We start from the raw sequence: 25375 nt of genomic DNA, 5'->3' as shown, positions 1-25375 counted from the left end.
CGTTCATTTTGCCCTAGAAGATGCTGTGGTGTTACTCAGTGATCCTGAACATTTGGAATGATCTTTTGGCATGCTTATTTGGAGAGACCAAGAGAACCGTTCAACTAGTGATTTCATACCTATCAAGCTCCAGGTTTGCCATCTACATTTGTAGCGGAGGTTTCAGGCAGTTTGTGTAAGCTGACGAGAAACAGTCTTGCGATCCACGTCAAGAACAAACACCCGGCATTTGCATCTTTTCTCTCGATCAAACCCCATTGCTTGAACCCACCGTTTTCCGCATCTACCTCATGTATTCGACATTCACCCAAGATCGTTCATCAACTCTCGACCCTTGACATATAGAACCAATTTCGACGAACTTTTTGCGCTAGCTTTTCGACCACTTGCGTTACCCCGTGCCGTGCGCCTGCGTTTGTCACTAATTCAGATCGATTGGCTGTTCTCTCTAGGCTTTCTCTGGACTTACACCAAATCCTGCAGCGCTCAGACGGAAATCCTCATGATGTGATGTTTGTATCACTTTCATATACGCATTTTACACATGTAGTAGCGCATTTTATTGGTAAACCCCAATGCTTTGCAATTCTTGGCTTGCAATTTCGCACGTCACTCGATTGGGCTTCCCAGAATACGTCAATTATTCTACACAGCATTTCAAATCAGGCAGATGATAGGGCCAGTAATTCTACTGACCGGAATAGAAAAGAGGGCCACTTATTTCATCACCCAGTTGCTTAAAGGCATATTGTTCCGTTTTTTCTCACACCTCGTTGCCTCACGTTGAAAAGGACAGCATGAGGCCGGATTTGCACCTTCTACCTCACAGTATCTTCTTTATTTTGATTCACTAAGATTTCGCCCTTTTATGAATACGTCTCTCATTCGACGTTTCACTTTTATGTTCTAATTGTCCACTTTGTTTCAAACCTCATTCCTCATGATACTGAATCCTCAGTGCCTCAACAAAATTCAACCGAGTAAAACGAGCAGGAACGAATAAAACTCGGGAGTCAGCACCCATCACTGTGAAAACACGAAAAGGGAACATTTCGGACTGGGATAAGCAGTCTACACCTACGGCGGCGAAGCATCGCTGTTGAATACTGATGTCATGCTGTCGATGATGATGATGAGCAGTCTTTGTTTAAGTCTTCTTGCTATCTCGGACAGACAAAACAACTTCACCTCGATGAGCTAATTGGGTTGGTGTGACTGTCAGTCCCTTAGTATCCTCATCCTCCGAACGAAATGAACTGAACTTCGGCCTCCTGAAGCAAAGTGAAGTACAACAACCACTGTAGTTTTGTGAATCTCAGGGTTAGCACAGTCGTTCTTGTGTTTAAAAGGTTAAGTCATTTGTATCTTTGTCAGTAGGGGACACCGAAATCAAAACGAAAAACAGGCGAACCACGGTATTCCGTTATTTCCAAAACTGAGAAGTCGGTTGAGAAGAAAACAAAGAGAAACTTGCCTCATCAGATTGCTTTAGCCGCGTTTCCACGCTGGTAAGTCGCGATTTGATTGCCTTCTGGAGTTGGCGATAGCGATCGGTGGCATTCCTCACACTATCTCGGATGGTAATCCCATTATTCTTAGCAACTAAGTCAATAAGGGGAACGCTTGTACGAGTGATTTGATCCAGCAGCGTTTTGTGCGACTCTGTTTTCTCATCGAGGGCCTGCAAAGAAAAACAGCTTGCGTGAATGCGGGGAATCATAATTATGACTATATCAATGAATCCAACAGAGGCATCATAAGGATAAACTCCAAAATTCTAGATGCCTTCCCCGCTACTTCGGGATGAGTGAACTAATGCATACGCTACCGCTAATGCCATCAGTCGCACAGCCTATTTTAACGTCGCTGAGTGGTTGATATCCAGTTCAACAAGTCAGTTGCTTTTGATTAGAGTACCAACGATTAGGTTATAGATTATTCGCCCTATTGTTACACTATGGCATATGGGAAAGCAACACAATTATTATAGTCGGCCGTGGTCAACTCCACCATCAGAATCTTTGCCACAGTGCACCAAATAATCAGAAGGAATTAAAAGTTATTCGCATGCCTTAAACCTTCTCATTGTCGCACTGCACTCACGCTCCCACCTCTTCCGTTAACAATTGGCCAGTGAAAAAGCTGTTATTTTCGAAAGATGTAGAAAGGTTACTAAAGCAACTAGGAGGTAAGGTGAGAGGCGCTGTATAGCAGTTTCATTCTGTTTAAGATTCACCGATGATGCTCGTAAGTAATACCTGAGACTTATACCGCTTCATTTAGTCAAGCTTTCATTCTGGTTTGATTGAATGAATAACGGAAACCCTCTTTCCAAAGCAACTACTCACCGGGCAGTAACTGATAAATGAGAACACTAACAGAATTGATGGTTCAGTGAACTTCTTGACGAATCACACAGATCCGGAAGAAATAGCCCATGAGTCACACAACGTGGGGAGAAATTGAAGTCCTATGAGGAAGCAGTAAATGGACGGGGAGAGCGAATAATCGACAAAAACTATTCATCAACTACTTGGACTTCCCTACAGTATGGAAACCACTCGTGCGACGCACCTTGATTTGTTTGTGCAGTACCCGTTCATTGTCTAATTCACCTAGTTCAGTTTTGCTTCGCGGTTCCAATTTTCCAGGAAGAGACAGGCGCTCAAGTTCTGCTTCATCTGCATTCATAGTGTCGGCGAATTCTCCCATGTCTTCATAGAACGATCGGGATAGTGGCAACGCCTCACCTACTCGGACTTCCACCTGACCAAGCCGTGTGTCCAGTTGGGCCATTCTTTTAGAGAGTAAATCAACGGCAAGAACCAGCTGTCGTCCCAATTTGTCCCCAAAGTGTAGACCGATAGTTCTTCCGCTATCTGTGATGCCACTAACACGTATTCCTGCAGCTTGTAGTAATTCATGGGCCTCTGTCAACAAAACTTGAGTTTTACTCTTCTGGCGCACTTCCCAGTTCTCACGGAAGTGATAGAGTCTATCGCGTACTTGACTCAATGGGCCATAGTTTGCAGGCAACACGGCCAACGAGGGGAATTCGTTAAGCAATGCGGACTGATCAGTAAATGAGGCCAGGGCATTGCCATCGAGTTTTACGAAATTCTTCTCTCCTTCTTCCGCATCACCGGTCCAATGTGCTGGATCGTCAGAGACAAGTGGGTCTAGTCGCTGAAGGGCAGAGTTCAACCAGCGCGATTCTTCGTCCAGTTTGCTCAGTAGAACGTTTGTCTTATACCGTGTGCTACTGACTTCTGCAGCCAATTCGGACAGCTAAAATAAATATGTGAAAGAGGATTTATTCATGAGCAAGAGAACACCGCCTCATTCAGATGGGTGAATAGACCATATCCCACGTTTTGTTCGAACGCTGATTCCAAACGAGTCAAAAGAAAGGATTAGCTACTCCACACCGTAGTGTGTATGAATGACATGTTCCAGAAGGATATTTGTGCCTGCTGGACATCTTGGTACAGAAACACAACTGTCGTGCATTAGAATCAGTCGAGACATGTTTCCACAATCAATTACTCGGCGATACTCTGTGATGCTGCTACTTTACACATGCTTGCCAACGATAAGAATGCTATCCTTGGAGAACTCAGCAAAAATAGCGAAGGCAGCAGGGTTATGCCTATCTGCAAACACATCAGTGTTACAAGAAGTATTCCTAAGGTTACTATCATTAGTAGTAGTAGCATCATACACATACACAAGGTTAACACTGCCCAGCCGGTAAGCCAACGACGCCAAGCTGCTCAGTATGCGTGCAATCAGACGTTTCCAACAGGGTGTCTCTATGCAGACTTTTGCCATGTTGTGGGTCAGCATGACAGTGTGTTACACGTAATCACTCGACTAACATGACCTCCGTGACGGATGAAACGATGTGATATCGTCGTGACTTCTCTCAAAAAGAAACAAAATACAGAGTTATCATAAATTGCTTATTGAGTTCAGATTACCGTTGACACAAGTCAGGTATTGGTGGTAGAATAAGGTGTATTATTCACTAATGGGAAGTGATTGAACGTGGGCCTAGTAAGTTATTTACAATGAAGTCATTCCAAAAACTTACCTCCATTTGAAATTTATCGAATCGTTGCAGCTCGGCTTCAATTTGTTCTGCGTGCTTGACTTCTGACTTTGTACCGTCGGGAAGGGTGAGAGTACGAGAAAAGAGCGATGGTGGAACGGACAGCTCCTGCAGTCGGTTCCAGTTGGTGCGGACGAGGTGAGCTTGCGGTGCAAGGATATTGCTCAATTCGGCCTCTAGAGCATCAACACCAGACCTTCTCAAGTTAATCGGGTCGGAACTACTGGCACACAGGGAACGTAACCGAGATTCAGCAGCCGGTAATCGTAAACCCAAGGTGGTGAGAGCAGAAACCAGTCGTTGAGTTGTTGGCAAGGCAGCTTCGAAAGCACTCAGGCGTTGCTGGATTCCACTTCGTAAATCACTGTATGCATCTTGCAGGGCACCCAGACGGTCACGGATTGGCTCTGGATCCAAAACTGTCATCATGATCAATTAAATGGGTTAGAAGTGGACACAAACGTTCGCGAAAATGAAGCTAAACTCAAAAATCTTGCATGGAGTGTCGGTTGTGAACTACAATTTGAAATTTAGAAACTACGTACGAAAGATACTTGATGTAGTCAAAATAAAGGCTATAATTGATGGCTTACCCTGTTTCGAAGAAATCAGAATATCCCCATCTGATTTCAGCTTTCGAAATACATCTCGCTTGGAGTCTACTTCTTTGGCCAGACTCTGTGAGATTGGAAATGACAGAATTGACAGTTGCGAGAGTATGTTAACACTTCCAAATCAGCTCCAATTTGCAATGATATTTGGTGTGAAGTACAACGCGAGAGGGAAATATGATTTCCACGTGAAAATAAACGCTAATTCATGTAAGGTGCAAAAGTTGAATTGTGAAGCTGTAGCTCAACTCCACCATGTGCATTCCTTGCGCGGTTTCGTAATGCCGAAGAGGCTATCTCCTAGCTCCCTAGTGAATTCATGACATTCTTACCCGAGGAGTGATGCCATCCTAAGAAAAGGGCGATCAATTGTCAAAAATACAGGAAAACATACAGGTGTTTATGTAAATTCTGAATGGGTGGAGCGGTAGAGTACAAGCATCGATGGATTCTGAGAAGCTCGTTTAACCTCATGGATTAATATTTCAAATAGTAGGAAAGTAGACGGGTAATGATAGTACCGCAACACTACTGGACTTTAGCTCATGATGCAGTGAACAAAACCAAGGCCTAATTACACCTTCCCGATAGCACGTCTCGGATATCATTTCATATGTGACACTCGTCTATTACAGCATACCCGTGTGCCACTTACTGGATGTACGGAGAAACTCCTGGGAACCTGGTGAGATCAGGATAAAGTGGGCGACCTATCAAGCTGAGGTGTCTTGTTGCGGTCCTCATTTCTCATTGTATGGCCGAGGCATTGTGTTCCCGTAGATGCGATTAGGTAGATGTAGGTAAATGTAGGTAGATGCATTGCAATGCACTATTGAAAAGACAACCTAAAAGCTTTCTAAACAATCGACAAAGGCAGATGGATACTAGGGTAGCAAGCATTTTCATACAAATATGAAAACTTTCGTAAATCGGCTGGCTTTTATTGACTCTTTATTTCATGTTAAACAATTCCGAAAGATGGAGCTTCGGCGTGTAGAATAAAAATTGCACTGAATTCTCAGAGGCTCACAAACACTGTCAGAATTCCGGTAAAGCTCAATTGGATCACAGTGTTTGATTCAAGATCTTTCGGGTGATCTCATACTTACCCTAGTTGACTTCAGACAGCTGCGAACGTCCGCCACCATTTTTGAATCGCCAGTTTCAGTATCTTCGGGTGCACCGTAGACTGGTTGGTTAAACCGATGGCGCTGTACCGTNATAAAAATTGCACTGAATTCTCAGAGGCTCACAAACACTGTCAGAATTCCGGTAAAGCTCAATTGGATCACAGTGTTTGATTCAAGATCTTTCGGGTGATCTCATACTTACCCTAGTTGACTTCAGACAGCTGCGAACGTCCGCCACCATTTTTGAATCGCCAGTTTCAGTATCTTCGGGTGCACCGTAGACTGGTTGGTTAAACCGATGGCGCTGTACCGTCAACCATGAGTCGACTTCTTGGATTCTGTCCATCAGCTGCTTTTGCGTAGCTTCCGCCTGCACAGACTCTTTTAATTGTCCCTTTAATTCGCTTATTAAAACAGCATAGTTGCTCAACAGTTGGTCGATGCATTTATGTAGATCGTCTTTGCTCTCATGGGTTTGAATACCATGAAGTGATTTTATAGCCGTTTTCATGTGATTCAATTCGTCCGTACATGATTCAGCCCGGGTGAGCATAAGCCGGCAGTTGTCTCGCAAACTGCTGCAGTCACCACTGGTGGCAGACCGAAGCGTTTGAGCTGCGAAATCATTTCGAAGCTGACCACGTTTTTGGATAAAAAAAAGTTATGAGAGATAGAGTCACGATAAACAAAAATGCGAGGTACGTACAACTGCTTGTACATACACGGTGGGGCTAATATAATAAAGGTAGAGAAGGCTGAACATCATACACAGTAGATCGACGAGATCGACGAAGAAATCTGGATTGTGTAAACAGGCAGTTTACTTATAGTACAACACATGTATGGATACAACTGATACATCAGCCACTGCAACCGTCCCTTTAATAGGTACGGATGGTGAAGCAGCCTTATTGCGGTCTTCCCAAGAGTGGACAACCAATGCTCAGATGAGGAAGACATACTGTATGGAAACTAAGGCGGTGGGCGGTTCCTATTAGGTGGAAGAGCCTGTTAAGAGCATTAGAGGACAGGCTGTTTTGCTAGCCGTCGCACATATGTTCCATGTAATTACGGTGTCTGTGTTCAGTGCCTCATCAAACCAAGTGTTATTCGTGCAGCCTAGTAAGTCCAGTAAATCATCGCAAGTATACTGATAGGGGTAAGATTAAGTTAAGCGGAGCATATCCATGTCGGGTCCATGTAAGTAGGTTTGTGCACCTATACTTATGAGAATACGGGTAGACAGTGATTTGCTAAGTGTCAGTTCAACAAACAAATATATCTTCAACTAGGGGTAAAGATAGCTAGGGTAAAAAAAGTTGCGATATCAAAGCCATTGTGGATACTAGGTATGAGAGAGAGATCACCGATGAAGAGCGTGAATTCTTGACAATGGAAACTAGTATCGATGGCAGGTCTCGAGAAATGAAGACAGCCGGTAGCAAGTAGGTCTTTCCAACGGAATAACAAAACAATGTACGTGCTTCTTATGGGAACTATTATGGTGTGTGATACGAGTAATTTCTTCGAGTTCCCAATGCAGGCAATTAGGTCACACGTTATAGTTAAAATTAGTTAGAAGATGATGTTTAATTTGGAGCCTGTCTACTTAGGACTATGAAACCTATGTCTAACTGGCGAGCCGGAACAAGTAGCGAGTCCCTTCCAATCGGAAACAGTTTAGCATATCGCATAGAAGAGACTTCCTGTTGTGACGCGATATATCAAAATCGAGAGCTTTGAGCTAGAAACCAAAGAGCAGTACGGTTCAGTAAACAATAGGATTTCGATCGAGAGATAACTCAGGTGAAGGCATACATAGCTTATGTAATCACCTCATCATACTGATGCTGAAGTCTTTGAAGGTTGTTCCGGACTTGAATAAGTAGTGATCCAGTCTGATCACGTTGTCCCACCGCACGGGCTACCAGGTGTTCGGACAGCTGCGCTATCACAGCCTCTGCAGTGGCAATCTCCGACTCCATCTGACGCTGGGTAATTTCGTCCGCATAGTTTTCCGATAATTGACGACTCACGGTAGACATTTGTGCTAGCTCATCGCGCAGCTTCTTTATCAGGTTCTCTGCGCTCAGTAGACCGGTAGAAGCGTCAGCAGCACTGGAACAGCAAAAGTACACTGAAGATAGTTTACTTTAGCGACACTGTATCTGCAAGAATGTGACAAAATAAACAGGTGACATGAAAACCGTTGGTAGTCCAAATGAAGTATCTTTTAATGTTTGTGGTTCTCCCCACAATCCGCCCGGAAAAGGAAAGCGCACCACTGGCTAACAATAAGTTCCGTTTACAGATGCATCACTCGAGGAGCAGGCCCATAACGATTTCACATGAACTGACCAAACTTGCGACATAAAGTGAATGAAAACTCTAAAAATAGGCGGACATCATTCGACTTTTTCGTGCGTTTAACGCAAAATGTTAAATTTCAGCGTACCAAAGGAAAGGTCGCGAAAGCAACTTACGCGCTGGAGACTGGTAGACAAGCCTTTCGAGCCTGATTAACTGAAGTGGCCAGTTGCTGTCGTAATTCAGCCAACTGTTGCGCTTTTGGCAACCGATTCTTCACCTCCGATTCCAGTTGTTGAGCTCGGTTTTCCAGACTATCTGTTTCCTTGTCCAACGACTTTAACTGACCAAGTAATTCTGCTACGCATCCAGGTGCACCAGGAGCCCGTGTCTGTGATTGCAACTGGGCTTGCAACTCCCCTATCACCTTTTTGCAATGAGAGAGCTGAAAAATAAGCAATAGGGCGGATTGCGTCGCACAGGTCAAACGGGTGGAGACTAATGGAATGGACCCAACGTACATACTACTAGCCTTTATTTCTGTTAGTGCCACTTCACTAGCACCCACCCTACGAAGTATATGAATGACTCAGGTTAGTACCACTAACTTCAGTTTCTATATGGAATCCGAAAATCCACATGAGGACAAGAAAATACAAGATTCCATTCACTCACTTCATCCTTTATCTCATTCATACTCTGTGTACGTTCGCGGAGTGTTTTCGGAACAATCCCTGGGGATTTCTCGGGGAAGTTTGATAAACGTTCAGCCGCAGACCGCACTTGCCTAGCCACTGTATTCATTTGCTTGATTAGGTTTACAGTGGTGTTAGCGCTAGTACTGGCTTCTGCAGAGCCCAAGTCGTTGTTGACCGATTGAACAATAGCCTCAATGCGCTTCCGTGTTGCTCGAATATCGTTCATAATTTCAGTCACAGATCGACGGGGATCACTGTCGCCGGCAGCTTTCAAGGAATGTTCCAGTTGCTCCATGGCTTGAATCATACCCAACGTAGGGGAGGGTCTAACTGGCAAAGCACCTGTTGTGGTGGTCTCCTCAAGAAGAGCAAATAATTCCGCCTGTAGATCAGCCATCTGATCCATTTGGAGGGATCTCGGAGAACCAGGGGTTAAGATGGATTCTCCCTCGGTCTGATCCACCCTAATGGGTCTTTTTTCTAACCGGGCTTGTTGTAGATCGATCCACTTCGTTTCAGCATCGTCTACAGCACGACGATAGGCAGCGACAGCTTGCTGAGCTTGGGTGTGACACCGTTTGACATCCACAATTCGGTCCTGAAAATAGGTGGAAGTATATTTCAGTTTGCACGCATAGTAGAAGTACGACTGCTTGTGAAAATGAGTCACGAGAATCAGCATTGTGCACTGAAGTGAGGCGTGGCAAATAACTGTTATTTCAGAATGGGAGCTTCAATCAGAGGTTGGTAACCATTATTGCTAGAATAGTGAGATCGGGTAAATACACTTGAGTCTAAAAAGCGGTCAGCTGTCTCATGGACCACGTGAACCATAACGGTTCTTGGCAGTGAGAAAGAGAAACGTGAATTGAAGGATGCGAAAAATGGTGCGCTTGAGCAAGAGCGTAAGCAGGAGTCCATAATGCGCCCGAACAAATGAGCTCGTCCCAAGGAGCATGCAAGGATTGGCGAAATCCACCAACAGATTACCATCAAAAGTATCATTATTATACTTTGTGTATCGAATTGGTGTGAACCGAAGATACAAACGATCCACAAGTGAAGCTGATGTTTTTGGTGCGCTACAACTGATTGTAAAAACTGCCTTGGAGGTTAGCTCTGGTGTACATTCAGCTGAAGGATATCTCGATTTTCGGTAGTCACATAACTGTAGGTTGATAGAGACAAGGCAGTCCTTTCCAACCCTAGTTTATTACAGAGATAGTGCATGTGAAAGTAGGTGAGTATTTACTGACCATTAATACTTCGACTTATGCTTCGGCTAACAGTATCGGCTGGGTAAACCGAAATATGCAAGAACAGACAGTTCCTCAAAAGAGGAATATCGACGAAAGGAAAAGTATTTTGGATGAATGAAGCGGTTATTAGCAACGTGAGTTATTAGCAGGTATACCGTAACCACTTGGCCAAGATTCCATTTCAAGTAACAAGTCTACAAAAACAACGGTTATAAATCTTTCTCGTCAGGTAAGTGCAACAATAAGTGCAACCAACTTGAGCCATAAATGCATTGGTGATTCGAAAATTAGAGTTGACGTTGCCGATGAGGTCCACAAACGGGTATGTGTGTGCGCGCGCACCCGCAGGAATGAAATAGGAGAACTCACTATTCGGTTACGAACTTCCGAGTCAAGTCGCTTCAAGCTTAGGAGTATACTGTCAGCCTGATGAAGCAATCCATTAGCCACGGAGCCAGGGATGTCCTTCACAGGTAACTTCAACTTCTGCTTGAGGGAATTCAAATCCTCAATCTTGCGACCGACTTCAATGGACTTGGATTTCAGCTTTTGCTCGGTTGCCACTATCTGTGTTGGATCGGCAAGAAACGCCCCATGAGTTGCGAGCGGCTTCGTGAGGTCACCTATTTCTGAGTTGATCCAAGCCTGATGTGAAAAAAAATCGATTAAAACGGTAAGGAAAAGTTCGCGCTGTAACAAGAGAAAAGGATAGAAATCGATAGAGAATTCCTTTTTGATTAGGAGCAGTCGGGACCAATCAGCACCACAAAGATATTGAAGGACAACCAACGCTATGAAAAGTCGGCAGTAAATGAACCACGGCGTTCGAGCATTTGATATGGTCTCTTTGTATTAACACAATACCAAACCATAATATATGATTGTTAGGAACACTTGGCCATTCAGCCAAACCACCTTGTTTAGCTTGCAACTATTAAACCGAAAATGTGAATAACTCTGAATTGTGGATTGGCTCTTAGCCGATCCACTAACAAACAGCGTCATGAGAAAGCAACCTAAGGTACAGCCTGGCGGGTTTAGAACTTACAACTCCCACACTAGACGTGAACAATGTACCGCAACCAGAGGTAGTTGACAAGGGTTGGATTGAAACGTTATCCAGCCTCAATTACTCTGATAGCCGAAATAGACATCTAACTTGTGAAACCACGGGATGGGGTGAGCCATTGACCTCTGTCCGTAGAACGGTTCTTTTAGGTTTGGAGTACGGTTATTCTAACGGGGCAAGAACAGTTAGATACAAGAAGAGCTTTTTTGGACCAAAGTGAACTCTACTTGTATCATCAGTGACATACAGATGCATAGGTTCATGGGCAAGAGTTTCGGTTACCCATTACATTAGGTCCTGCATACGTAGTAACAAAAAACGACACACACGCGAGGCATAATTTCAATCCCCCAGTCACAAATTTCTCGAAAAAAGCACAGACAGGTGAGGTTAATCAACTAACCTCTAGCTGGTTAAGACTGGCCGATAGCGAAGTGGGCTCGGAAGCAACTTTTTCCAACTGCGTCTGCTTGACTGTGATTGCTTTGGACAACAAATCAAGCTGCTGACTGGCAGTCCCGAGCATTTCAGGGGGTAGTGCAGATACTGGCATTTGGAGATCTCGGCGTTTCTGTTGTATCTCCTCCTGTGTGTCCTGAGGAGAAAGAAAACCATGATACATATAGTGTATTGCAGTGCGAAGAGGTTCAACATGGCATCAGAAGCAGGAAATTGAGTAAATGAACTCACATGCAGCACCTTAATCTGTTGAGCAACTTGGTCCAAACTCAATTCACCCAATCCAGAAAACTGCTGACCAAGCAATTCGTTTGCCATTTCCAACTGATTGCTTTTCTCTGACATCCAGTTGCACAACGCGCCAAATTGTGTTTGGGCTGGCAGTGGTAGTCGACCATCCAACCTATCTTGCCCCGGTTGGCCATCCAATGCACGACTGGTTTGGTTAAAGAGATTTTCCATCTGCAACAACTGTAACGAAGGCAGAGATACGAGATAATAAGGATAGCCATCACGCAGAAGACACAAACAAGTGAGTTAATGGATAAAACCGTGTTATGCACAAAGAACTAACCTTGGTCTCAATACCGAATTTCATAGCTGCATCTGTGGTTGAGTCGGATAGTTGTTTGCCAAGAGCACGAGCACGCGTGAGCAGCGTCCGAGCCTTATTCATCTGGTCTTCCACCTCCTGACGATCCTTCCGGCCAATTCCTGGTCTGGAAAGGATTGATAAAAATACTATAGCGTTGCGATTGAAGAACAACAGACTGATGTGTAATCATGCTTTGCTAACGGATACGGAGTTAATCATGTAATTGATTAAAACTCCGATATCTCACCACAATTTTTCATTTTCCACGGAATCGACAGGTGGCCGTAACCCCATCTCCTCTGGATGTTTATGATTCATATTTCTTACTTCAACATCAAATTACATGCACGCACGGTTAAACAATCGTTTGAAAATCCACATGAGAGTAATATGTGACTCCAGCGAATCTTCCTCGTTACTGATACCAAGTTAATGTGCTGCGCTGACTGCTTCGTTTAGGCCGGTGTTCAGGACATCTATGAACATCTCATTGATACGGCACTACACTAGGAAACACAGTTGTTGGAATAATACAAACTCTTTCGGTCTCGTTTCAGTTTCGTTTTAACAAGAACGTACTTTGCTAACGAGCGTTCAACTTCAAATACACCCAAATCAATGTTCAACGAGGAAGTGAGATTGATGGATCTACAAGTACGACTTCCAACATACAAAGCACGAAAAGGTGGAATGGATGGTCGGTTGTAAGGGGATTTTCAACACCGACAGATGTAGTATCACATCAGTGTCTTGATCGATGATCACATCGACGTGTTGATTAACAGGATAACTGAAATATCGGAGTATTCGGTAGAAGAATACGACAAACGATAAAAAGGTACGTCTTTAACCTCTCACCCATCCCTCACATCATTCTATTTATGAAGTTTGACTAGAAATTTGCTCTTTTTTTTAAGAGATGGATGACCAACTAGGCTTGGGACAACAAATAAAAACAGCACTTCAGTGTGGTAGGTGAATCTTTGGTAGATTTTACCGTGAGTATCAACTATCAACATACATTCTGCGTTGTCTAAACTGTCTAACTCGAAAGTCTGAGCCTGAATCGGAATAAAAGATAATTACTCTTAACTGAGTAACGCACAGGCTATATAATACATACTGGCAATACTGCCTGTGATCTAGAAATGGGAGTTCGATATGAACTGGACGGTAAAGTGATAAGTGACCCCAGACATTCGGCAAAGACTCCCAAAGGTCAGTCAGTGACTTGTTTTTGTTTGCCATTGTAGGCATCTGCGTATCAGTGTGGTAGGTGAATCTTTGGTAGATTTTACCGTGAGTATCAACTATCAACATACATTCTGCGTTGTCTAAACTGTCTAACTCGAAAGTCTGAGCCTGAATCGGAATAAAAGATAATTACTCTTAACTGAGTAACGCACAGGCTATATAATACATACTGGCAATACTGCCTGTGATCTAGAAATGGGAGTTCGATATGAACTGGACGGTAAAGTGATAAGTGACCCCAGACATTCGGCAAAGACTCCCAAAGGTCAGTCAGTGACTTGTTTTTGTTTGCCATTGTAGGCCATCTGCGTACTCACAACACTTTTGTGTGTGGTACATGGCGTTGAGTTTACATTCTCGCCAGTGAATAGCACACCGGACTCAGTATGACGGACACTATGTTCCTGATGTGCGAGTCTTGACTATGCTAGAGCCTACAGCGTCTGGAAGAGCATTCAGTACTGCTTGTCTTTTCTTCGGTTGTTGGTTTTTACACGCGTATTTCTATACCAAACGTTCTGATATACGTCAGAATTCATCTTGTCTGACGGGAACTCTTGGTGGCATGACTTCGAAGAAGATGCTTCTTTCTCCTTATCTAACATCCTCCTGTAACCTTTCTACATTCATCGCTTGCATTTACTTTTTATGCCTGTGAGCATGATCTTCAAAAATAAACGATAGGAGTTTGGTATTAACGCAGACTCTTCCCCCATTAGCGAAGCACCATAACGAATGCCGTGGTGACACGCACGATGAATACAATCGCGAATGAATCAACAGCGTTCCACTATACTTTTCAAGCAAATTTGACCCGAAAGAAGTCCCACAGCAACACCACAGACAATGAGAGAAATGAAGATTAAAATTATCGTCCAGTCCCTATATGAGATATCGCAGATTAGCGCATACAAATGAATCACAAAGAAGCCGCTGGTCATTGGTAAATGAACCAAGATCATCCACAACCATAAACAAAGCCTTACCGCCATTAGTCACGCCCTTTGGCTGCTAACTGAGTGGATAAAACGTTGTCTTTTCTGGAGCCAACCGTATGAGTGACTCTTTGCTGCATCCTTAGAGCCAAAGCCCTTACAGTCCTGGTAGGCCCCAGTAGAACGGGAGCAATCGTTTATCGGTTCACTGAACGTATCTGAGTTCAAGTTCATGAAGGAACTTACTTGTCGATTTGGCGCTGCGCACCACCGAGAATATCATCAACATCGTCCAGCAACTGTTCGAACTGAAAGTTCGGACCCAGGACTTTCTCATATTGACTAGCTTTTATAGCGAGGTCTTTTTGTGCCTGGTCATGCAAAGAACTGACATGATGGATCTGTTGACCGATTTGCAACTCAGCGACAACTGGCGGTTGTAGTCGATCAGTTAGGCGTTTACCAAGCTCACGCATCTGGACGATATCGGCAGTCAGTGACTCTAATTCAGCTTGAAGAGAGCGTATCTAGCAGAATAGATAAGAAAGGAGGATAACCAATGAAAGGTGTTAGCGATCAGCAGTCCCGCCGGAATAAAACGTGGATGATACGCAGATTTTCCAAAAAAGTCTATAAAGTACCTTATATACAGATGGGATTCGTATATACACTTTCGGTCATAAATTACCAAGCTTCTGTGACCTCTATATGTGAAAACACAACGACAGACTAGATGACCAACTGGTGAAATGCGAACCACGAGTGTCAAGTTTCTGGTCGGGCTTATGACTACAAGAACTGCACTTATACGATTTATGCACAAAGTGGATGGCCCACCACAAAGGTTTGCTATTTGACTGCTTGGGCCATACTCCATACCTCCAGGTGATCACATTAGCTATGTTTGATCTATCGTGCAAAAACGCACACAATTTAAAAGAAACTGCTGACCACGCACCTGTTTCAGATGAGAAGGCGCCAATTCCAAAGTGGTTTGATCGATCAGTGGTGAAGCACGAGCAGCTAGTGTGATTTGTCTTAGTCGCTGCGACAGTGTGCCATCTAACCGTTTAAATTCAGCCACATCTCTGATCAGCCTTTCCAGACTTCTTTGGCGTTCAGTGGCTGCGTTAACGGCAGTGGACCAGTGGTGTTCTGTTTCAGTAACAGCATTTCGTAACTCGGCTGCTCCGGCAACATAGCTGCGATTGTGCAGAAGGGTAGCAGCACGTTTGCGAAGCTCGTCTAAACCAGACATTCCAGAAACCAGCTCATCATGAATGCTGTGGATATGAAGGGTGAAGCGATAATCAGAAGAAAGCACGGTAAACATGCACAACATATAGGTAGATTCACAAAAACACAAACGGTAGAACGCTTACCGTTGAGCCTCGATACTTGCGTCATTGATAGTCTGCAAATCCGTCAATTTCTTAGTCTGCCCAACGAGTGCTTGAACCCGTTTCCCAAGCCAAGTGACCAGATCGTCGCGATGTTGTTCTAATGCATTAACCTCTTTTGAAACAGCCTCCAGAGTGCTTTGACGTTCTTGAATCTGGGTGCCGAGGGTTGAATAGCGCTCGCGAAGGTCTTTCATTTCCCTTTTGACGTCACTGGATTCTACACAACGAAATTCATCGAGAAAAGTTTCCAAGTAAAACCGAACTGTCAAACACCGGAAGCAATAGGTGGACTCTGGGTAGATGAAATATGGTTAAAAAGACCGTATTGTTTTAAATCATAAAAAATAAAACACACAAAGACGATATGGTAGACCCCAGGGACCTAGAATCGCAACTTCATTCTCGTAAATCAGTTACACAGTCTCACCATACAAGGATCGCTGAAAGCAACGCCAGAGTACGGAGTCGATACAGTATCGTCACTGATCCGTTCACATAGGGGTTCCTTAAAGTAAGGACCATAGCAAGCATGGTAGGTGACTCAGGGTCACGGGAAAGGTACATTCATGTTATGAATGTGACAGTCTACCTCGTAAAATCATTAGAGAGTTGGAGAGTAGTTTGTCGACATATGGGAAATTCAGAAAGAAGCTGACGGGGATGATGGTGTTCGTTTTGTAACCTTTCGAAGAGCAGACACCCACCAAAACAAAAGTTATGCTACGTCAGAGTTATTCATTCGGTCAAGCGAATAAAATGTTAACATTGCTAATATAGAGAAAAGCGGTTGTCGTGTAGCTTAGAGGTGGCAGTCAAATCCTGTCACCTTTAAGGAAATGAACGAGAGCAAAGAACGAAAGAAAGTAAATGCTCAAGTATAATTAGTACAGTGCATGTCGCACTGTAGGTATTCATTTCACTATGAACTACCTTGTTCGAAAGCTGTGGGATCCTCTGAACCCCGAGAACCATGTTTGACTGAATGCGAAAGCGCATCATAGGCCGTTCCAAGACGATAAACTTCGTTTAGTTGATCACCCTGAGCCTTCCATCGGTCAAGCAATTCCTTCGTTTCAGCTGACTGACGCAAGAGTTCCTCAGAGGTCAAAGCGATTGCAGAAAGCCCCTGGACGACACCACATGTCGTAATCAGCCATTCCTCAGCGGCCTGTCGAGCAGCACAATAAGGGGCGTATCGCGCATCGAGCAAGTCTAGATTTCGCGTGGCCAACGTCAACCTATCATCTAACTGTTCCAGACGGGCCTCCAGGACAGAAATGCTCTCTTTCAACTCTTTTGCACTGAGAACGGATGCTGGTAAAGCTCGGACCTGCTGGCCAAGTTCTTCTGTTTGTTTCTTCCGGAGGCCAAGCTGCGACTGAAACAGGAAAAAAACGAAGTTAGTCAAAACACGCGATAGCGACTATACGGTCAGAGTAGCAGTGGAATAGAGGTGGGTGTGAAATATGCCGCCAGAACGACTTCGATTCACAAGATAAAAACAAACAACGTACATTGATATCACTAATGCATCGCAAACACCAAGAGCGGTAAAAAAATCCTTGATATCGGTGAACAACTGGTATGAACATTGGTAGTGATATAGTGGACCACTACTCAAATTGGTTATTAGCAGACTTGATAAAAACAAATCTACATGACCTTGCCCGGAGCCCTCCTACACCATAGGAAATGGTCAACATTAGGTGCCTGCCCCGCCGAACACTAGTGAAATGCTATGGATGGTCTGCTTTGGACAGAAAAACGTCCACCAAGCAAATTTATTGTGGGATAATACGGCGAGAGGTGTATGCAGTTGATGAATGATCAATCGATCACCTATTCTAAAGCGTGAGAGAACACACCGTTTTCCCTGCGCATATATTTTCATCAATTAAAGGAGTCAATGGAACTTGAGCGTATCTGAACAAAATGACGGGAACGATTGAAAGAAAGGTTTGGAAGATCACTAACCTGAACAGCTTGCAGACGCTTTCGCAGGTGACTTTCGGGTGCTCGGAAAAATGGTGGTGAATCCATTAACGCCAAAGTTTTATCTGTCCAACTGACAATGTCCTTAACGTCTCGTTCACATATGTTCATTGTTTCCTGTGTAGCCGTAACGTTTCGCAGTCTAGTCGCGACTTCCGTCTGATCCTTAGCCAAACTACGGTTGGAGAAAGACAAACAACGGAGTTGGGATAGTTGATAGTTTTGACCATTCAAACTGTTCCCTACAAAGAGGAGACGCCTCCAGTGTTTTCGAAATATCGTATCGATGGAGTGCTCGAAAAGAAACCTTTCTCACAAGTTCTGTATTCGGTTGACGAGACTCCACTTGACCGTGGATGCAATCGTCAGACTTTTCAGGGCGATCTTGGACATGTCACCTTCAAACAGGTTGAATAAGTTAGATATCGAATACCTTTGATTCCAATTAACTTACGTACGTACCAGTTTACCTGCATTTAACCCAATAAATTTTGTGTTAACCAGAACCCACCGTATGCATTGGACGGTGGTTATGGAGTCCCTACACAGAGGAATACCGTGGATTTCTCTGCAACATTTTCTTAGTACTAAACCTCACTCCCTATCGCGGCGAACTTTAACCATTCAACGTGTTTAACTATCGATAGCTCGGGTGCATCTAATGGTAGTTGAACGGGCGCCTGCCCATCTGCTGGTTGACCATGACAATTGGCTTGCAATTATCTCGTTACTGTTCGAAGGAACATCATTGGCACGAAGTCGCTTGGATGTTCCCTCTCATCTTTCTTGCGTTATAGTTAAAACATGGATGACAACTTATTCATACTCTAAGTTTGATCAGTCATTTTACGACCTATGATGCCTTGTGAGCTGTCGTTCTTTCATTACCAACCAAAATGTGATCGGGATGATTTCGAAACAATCAATTACATTCGTATTGCAAGATGCGCTTTAGAAACCGTACAAACGCAAGCAGAGTAAATAACGCATACAGAGGATGTATCTTTGAATGGTGACGAAACGTTTTCAAGACGGTTGCCAAACTCGGTGAACAGGTCAGCATTCAAGAAATACACTCATCTGCAAATCAATTTGGTTTTCACGGGAGACTCAATTGAATCTCTCGTTTATGATGTCCTCCAGCTGAATGTGCTGCACACAGGCCACCTCATGGCACGATATTCGATATATCGCAGTATATTTTCATAAAGGAAACTACTCACAAGGTTGTTGAAAACTCTTCGACAGGCCACGACCGGTTTCGCCCTTCTTGGGGCTCATCAGGTAGGCGCAGTCCCCGAGTTTCCGTCAACCTTATGATCTACTTGAACCCAAATTGCACTGTTTTCGAGAAATACACCCATTTGCAAATCAATTTGGCTTTCACGGGAGACTCAATTGAATCTCTCGTTTATGATGTCCTCCAGCTGAATGTGCTGCACACAGGCCACCTCATGGCACGATATTCGATATATCGCAGTATATTTTCATAAAGGAAACTACTCACAAGGTTGTTGAAAACTCTTCGACAGGCCACGACCGGTTTCGCCCTTCTTGGGGCTCATCAGGTAGGCGCAGTCCCCGAGTTTCCGTCAACCTTATGATCTACTTGAACCCAAATTGCACTGTTTTCGAGAAATACACCCATTTGCAAATCAATTTGGCTTTCACGGGAGACTCAATTGAATCTCTCGTTTATGATGTCCTCTAGCTGAATGTGCTGCACAGCACAGCATTCACCTGATCAACAACCCAAACCCTCCAGGACGCTGCATAAGTGCACCTGTCTACCAGGTTAACTTATTTCCTAGATAGTTTGTTTGTTTTACCCAACAATGTGGCTAGCGACAGTGCTAAGGATATCGATTTCACTGGCCAAAGTTGACGAATTCATCCGACCAAATGGCAGGGAACGATACTACTTTGCTAGTCCTCCTCAATGGAAGCATCCGATTTGTCAACTGTAAAATGCTTCTTGTGAGGTTCTGGGGGTAATGTTCACTTGAATGACAGTTGACCCAAGAAGATGAAGGCCCCAAATAATGTACAAAAGAAATGGTGTTTCGTTTCAAGTGAGAACTGTGCCAGCAAAACGAACGTACCTAACATCAGTAGTGTTTACTTACCGTTGGTCCAAAACGTCAATCTGCTTTTCGAACTCGCGCGCAGCCCGTATGTCAGCTTCACTGACAGCCTCATCACGAGCAGCAGCCTTGTCTAAGACTGACTGAACTCGACCGCGTGCAACGTGAAGCGCAACAATTTGCGAGGATAATTCGGCCTGGGCTTGATGCATTTCAGTCGATTCCTCTTGGGTTTTACCCGACACAGGATGGGCTAGACGACGCTCAACTTTTTCCAAACATTGGACAGTTGAGCTCAAAGTATCTGACACGGATTGTCCCTCGGATAGGAGACGTATCAATTCCGTGCTTTTCTGTTTAACGCCTGATATCAAACTCTCGCATCTTTTGAGTTCTCCGATCAGGGGCTTCTTAACAACCTGGTCCACAGCAGCTTGGGTAAAACCGGCCTCCATTAGGCTAGTCTGTAACTTCGGAAAGGTGTCCTTCAGTAAAACCTAAACAGAAGATGATATATGTGGTAAAAGAAGACCCACACAACTTATCAGCATACAGTTGCAAGCTGCTCAAACGAACCTGTAAGTCATGCCCGGTATTTTCCAGTAAGCCAATCAATTCCACCAATGTGTTGGAATGTGATTGTACTTGGCCACGCTGCGAACCGCTCAGCCGGTTACCCATGATAGCAATCCGGCCGAAATCAATACAACGAAACTTCTTCCCCACTGTGTCCAAAGCAATTGTGCGCCGGGAGACCTCATCAATAAATTGTTCGTATTTCTCCTGTGCACTCAACATGTACGCAAGTCGATCACGCACTCGATCGCCTAAATTGAAAAGGCGATCGCTAGCCTCATGGACAGCGTCCCGTACCGTGTGTTCCAGTGGTTTGTCATCTTCTACAGCTACCAAACAATCCAGCGATTCACGATATGCATTCTAGAGCAGGCGAAAAAGTAAAGGAAATAGTCTTTCGATAACACACAACAAGCCTGTGGTGACCTTTCGAAATGTTAGCAGATAAGTGGTAAACTGTCTAGCTAGTGAAGCGCCAAGAAAGACGTAGAGGAAAAATCACCTAAACAACTTGAAGAGGAAAATATGCATTACAATACGCATTGCCCTTTTCTACGATCATGCTCCTACTATGCACACACAAGCGTTCTGAGAGCGAATTCTTCAGAAGGTCATTGTAAGAAAGCGGTCCTTGTAAGGAGCGGCTTTCAAACTCGTCCATCCGCAAGCTTGAAATAAACAATCCCTACCCTTGAAGTAGATTACCTACTTTGTGATGGCGACGGAGTTCACAAAAATGTAACAGGTGACTTCGGCAATCTCACGTGACAGTACTCAATCCCCTATAGTTGGATAGCAAAAAAGAAGTCTCAAATGCTAGGTCACGCGGAAACTACCAAATGAAATAATTACGATAATGGAGTCCACCCCAACAAAAATAAGACAGCACCTTGCTCCGCGTGTACCGACTGACGTGTCCGAGGAAGTTGCGGACCAAGCATGGGAGGTTGCTGATTTCCGCTTGGGCAGTGTTCGCCTCAGTTACAGCTGCGTTAAGGCGTTGAACGGCTGTCCTAAAATTGAACTGCGATGCGTCCATGGTAGCCCCGGTTGAAGAAATCGCAAGAACCGATTCGAATTGTTTGAGCATATTTTGTAAATCGTGTAGTTTGTAGGTCAAGTGTTCCAATGCGTCGAAACTGCCGATAAGCGTTCGAATACGGGATTCCGCTTCGTTGTGAGCCTGGAAATGATGCGGATGATTGAGAGGAGTAGGTGCGTATCCCACATGTGCAAAACAGTTTTTAGGGTGTAGTAAAAAGGTCCAAATTTCAACTCACGTGCTCAGATCGTTCACGAACACCGTTGACCTTCAGCTGCAGTTGTTTACGAGTCGCAGGACTACTAACAGTTACATTTGACCTCAGAAACTGTTCAGCTTGAAACACAATGGACCGAATGGCGGTCTGTCGTTTAGTGAGTTCCTCTAACAAGTCCTAAAAGGAATACAGAAGGTATAGGTCACTGTGCGATTGAAAATTCAAAGGTTTTGTTTAGATGGACACAACCGGCGTACCGGTGGTAGGCATAGCACACAGATATGCTAGTGAATCACTTGCGTTACGGTTATCTAAACGCAGCCATCTTCTAACCATGACAACTTTATTTTCCAAGGCTAGCGGCCAAGAAGAGCCAATATCACAGAGACAAATCCCAATCCACCATAGAAAGTCGTAGATTTCGAACTCCTATTCTAACCAGCTTCATGTGAAATACTGCTTCAAAGGCTGTGATGTAGTATCTGAAGATCAAGTCCGATCATCCCATGTTCCTTCTATGACGATCGCCAAAGCTTTGGAGGTGGATTGACCGTGTAAGCAAACAAATTGTTGACAAATGTACTTCCTCACCTGATGACTATCCAGCAACTGACGGTTAGATCTATCATCCAAGGAAATAGCACCCATGCGGAGTAGGCTATCTTCGCATCCAGTAATCCACTTGCTTTCCTCATCCAAACCAAGTAACAATTGGTTCACAAGTGCCTCCGATTCCGACTTCAGGAGATTTCAAAGAGAAAACCAAAGATGGACAATTAGAGGTTTCAGAATACAAGTAACTTGATATCAAGACACAACAATGGGAGCATCTGACAGGGCGTTACAGAAAGACGTGCTGATGGTATCACCGTAGGATAAGCAGCAAGCGAGCAAGCACAAGTGATTGGGAAAGTTTGAGACCAGATGAATTGAGGGAATGTTACATCATCCAGACAAGGCGGCGAAACCACATGAACAAAGCTCTTCCACTTTACAAATTACATGCTTTAAGGAGTCATAGGTTTTCGCCTACAGAAAAAGGACATTCTGTGACGCGAATTACACAAACTTCTACGTAACCGATATGGTGATAGATCAGGTAGTCGCGAGAACGGAACACCAGTGAGACACAAACTAAAACAGATCATGAAGAAAGCTGCTGTTACAACGTCTATGTTTGAAGTGCAATCTAACCGCAGAACCTAAAACGTTCAAACCAAAAATCAATGGAAACCATCAAATGAGAAACTATTCAAAGGTAGGAATGAAGACAACACACGACAAGCAGACAGTTGCCATTAGAAATCGATAATGGTAAACTAAGTGCCATAAGTAAATTGGTAAATGAGTAAGAGATTATCATATCATGAAGGTTGAAATGGGGAATTATTTTGGTACTGTGTTGGAAACAAGGTAGGAAAGTTGGTTTCGATCCACAAACTCGAAAGAAAAGTGAATGATCAGAAAACTTTCGGACGTATTGTAGGTTAGAAGAAATGATGGCTTTATTCGAAAGTGTATCACAAAGCACCTGGAGACAGCATAAGAACTTTCACAGCTCTGTCCCTCGTCAAGGAAAAAGAAAATTTGTTAGCTGTTTAGCTCCAAGGCTGGGAAAATATATTCATACGAAAGTTTAGAACGTGAATTGGATGTTATTATAAACGTCCTGAAGGAAAACGGTTGGTCATTAATCAGTCTAACTATTGCGACAAATTTTTTTTGTTAGAAATCTCTCGTGTGTGGCGAGGTAGCTCACGAAGCGAGATGACTCAGTGGTTAGAGCGCGAATTTGCTGATCGGAAGGTCCGTCGTTCGAACCCGACCTCTGTCTCTCGACTTCCTCTGTCTAGGCCTGGGTAACCTGGAAGTATCCCAACCCACGTGCTTCCGTTGGGTTGCATGGCAGATGGGCACCGAAAGTGTGTTACAGCTGAACGATTATCTTTTTATCTTTTATATCATGTGTGGTTTAAAAGAGCTTGGAATCAACAGCTTGTTGGAGACGGAACAAAGTCGACTGGGAAAATCATGGTGCATTTGTTCAAAAGTCAAGCAAGATAACGCAAAGACCCACAAGTGAGTTTGTGCCCGTATGATGGTCATGAAGTCTCAAAATATCAGTTAAGCATGTGGACCACCACAAAATAGGGCATCACAGTAGCAGAAGCATGTACGTCACAATGAAAGCAAACGGCCAGCCCTTTTTTTTAACTCAGCAGGTCCAAATTTATGCCAGGAAATGGTGTGGTTGTGCACAACCACTAACCCACCGCTACGCACAACTACGCACTGATGATGTCAGCTCGATTGGTTATGAAACGTTTGCAACCAAATTGCCCAGGTCAGCGAACAAGCCAACGACTATCTACGCTAGCTGAGCTACCGAAATTCTCCTCTATAGAATGCCAGGAAATCCTATATGAAGTCAGGTCTTAAGTAAAAAAAAACTGACGCCAGCACGATATCACATGATGTGGACACCGGATGGTAAAAGGAAAAGTTACTGTGAAAACAGTACACGGCCACAGAAGCGCTTTCTTCCCTCCACAGTGAAAGAGATTGGTGGTTTGTACAAAGCTCGAGAATGAGGGGAAAACATCACCTAAAAGGCAGCAAAGCCTGCTCGGGGAAGGTGCGAAAACGGTTATGCACACGATGGACCACAGCGAAAAAAGCCAGCCCGCAAATGAGGCTCACCCACAGCTAATAAAAAATTTCACAATTCAAACGAAGTCATGATGTATGGACCAAACTGGTATGGAACAGGAACTGCATTCTGCGTTAACTTCGAATTAACAGTAGTAAAGTATCCAAATTTTTCTTCCGTAAAGAGGGATCTTTAGATCCATACCCGATATACAGTTGCAGGGAAGTAGAAATATTAGCGATATTTATTGTCTGTATCACAGCAGTTCCGCCCATCAAATAGATTTTCTACCGCACAGCTGGCTAAACCAGCCCAACCAACACAGACAGCACGGAAAACTCCAAGCGATAGAGTCCATAGAAAAAGTAATTCCAACGTGGACAAGAGATGCCCATAGCAACGAACCAAAACGAAACAACGCGCACAATATATGACCGAAATCTCAACTGCCCAAATATTTCAACAACACAACAAGTCGGACTATAAATGACACAGCCATGACAATAATGACTGATAAGCCCTGTATAAAGAACAGGCCCAAAAAAAGGAGGAAAAAAGAATAGCATAAAAACAACAAACCGTACCCACCGAGAATGTCGCAACCCAAAAAGGTCCACAATTAATTATCACTCATCAGACCACCACAGAAACAAAGTAACCATTCAAAAATTCACCATGCTAAGAATGAAACCAGAAACCCAAAAGACAAATCACAACCAGCATACAAGATGAGGCAGGCATTGCAATCAAAAACACACACGCCATTAAAAATCATACACGGGAGTGAAAATCAACAAAACAAGACACGACGAACGACACACGACACCGAAAACATCTTAAATACAGAAGCGCACTCCGAAAAACTTACATCACAAACACTAGACCCCATATTTTCAGCAATGGCTCCCGATGTAAAACTCACACCAGCCAACGGCGAAAAAGGAGAACACACATCCGACACATCCTCGCCCATCGCCGACGGA

The 25375-nt window shown here is 44.0% G+C and overlaps 1 protein-coding gene across 1 annotated transcript in view; it reads right to left on the bottom strand.

Annotated features, from left to right (window-relative positions):
• The window catches only part of T265_14575 (hypothetical protein), a gene marked incomplete at both ends in the record, with an annotated part of 47026 nt that extends 21654 nt beyond the window's left edge, over positions 1 to 25372 (bottom strand). Inside the window, 24 exons of the mRNA XM_009174267.1 lie at positions 1471 to 1681; positions 2575 to 3288; positions 4094 to 4530; positions 4705 to 4789; positions 5832 to 5933; positions 6055 to 6486; positions 7688 to 7970; positions 8336 to 8604; positions 8835 to 9455; positions 10486 to 10761; positions 11589 to 11780; positions 11876 to 12115; positions 12219 to 12363; positions 14675 to 14955; positions 15387 to 15711; positions 15811 to 16123; positions 16762 to 17209; positions 17806 to 17998; positions 19950 to 20404; positions 20484 to 20846; positions 21397 to 21666; positions 21764 to 21919; positions 22334 to 22480; positions 25261 to 25372. Of these exons, the coding sequence (XP_009172531.1) occupies positions 1471 to 1681; positions 2575 to 3288; positions 4094 to 4530; positions 4705 to 4789; positions 5832 to 5933; positions 6055 to 6486; positions 7688 to 7970; positions 8336 to 8604; positions 8835 to 9455; positions 10486 to 10761; positions 11589 to 11780; positions 11876 to 12115; positions 12219 to 12363; positions 14675 to 14955; positions 15387 to 15711; positions 15811 to 16123; positions 16762 to 17209; positions 17806 to 17998; positions 19950 to 20404; positions 20484 to 20846; positions 21397 to 21666; positions 21764 to 21919; positions 22334 to 22480; positions 25261 to 25365 (7063 nt within the window). The remainder of the gene's footprint in view (positions 1 to 1470; positions 1682 to 2574; positions 3289 to 4093; positions 4531 to 4704; positions 4790 to 5831; positions 5934 to 6054; positions 6487 to 7687; positions 7971 to 8335; positions 8605 to 8834; positions 9456 to 10485; positions 10762 to 11588; positions 11781 to 11875; positions 12116 to 12218; positions 12364 to 14674; positions 14956 to 15386; positions 15712 to 15810; positions 16124 to 16761; positions 17210 to 17805; positions 17999 to 19949; positions 20405 to 20483; positions 20847 to 21396; positions 21667 to 21763; positions 21920 to 22333; positions 22481 to 25260) is intronic.
• Between the last annotated feature and the right edge of the window lie 3 nt (positions 25373 to 25375).

This window comes from Opisthorchis viverrini, assembly GCF_000715545.1.
Source record: "Opisthorchis viverrini unplaced genomic scaffold opera_v5_217, whole genome shotgun sequence".
Classification (NCBI taxonomy): domain Eukaryota; kingdom Metazoa; phylum Platyhelminthes; class Trematoda; order Opisthorchiida; family Opisthorchiidae; genus Opisthorchis; species Opisthorchis viverrini.
The sequence above is the reverse complement of the archived record's forward strand: the minus strand, read 5'-3'. Positions and strand labels throughout refer to the sequence as shown.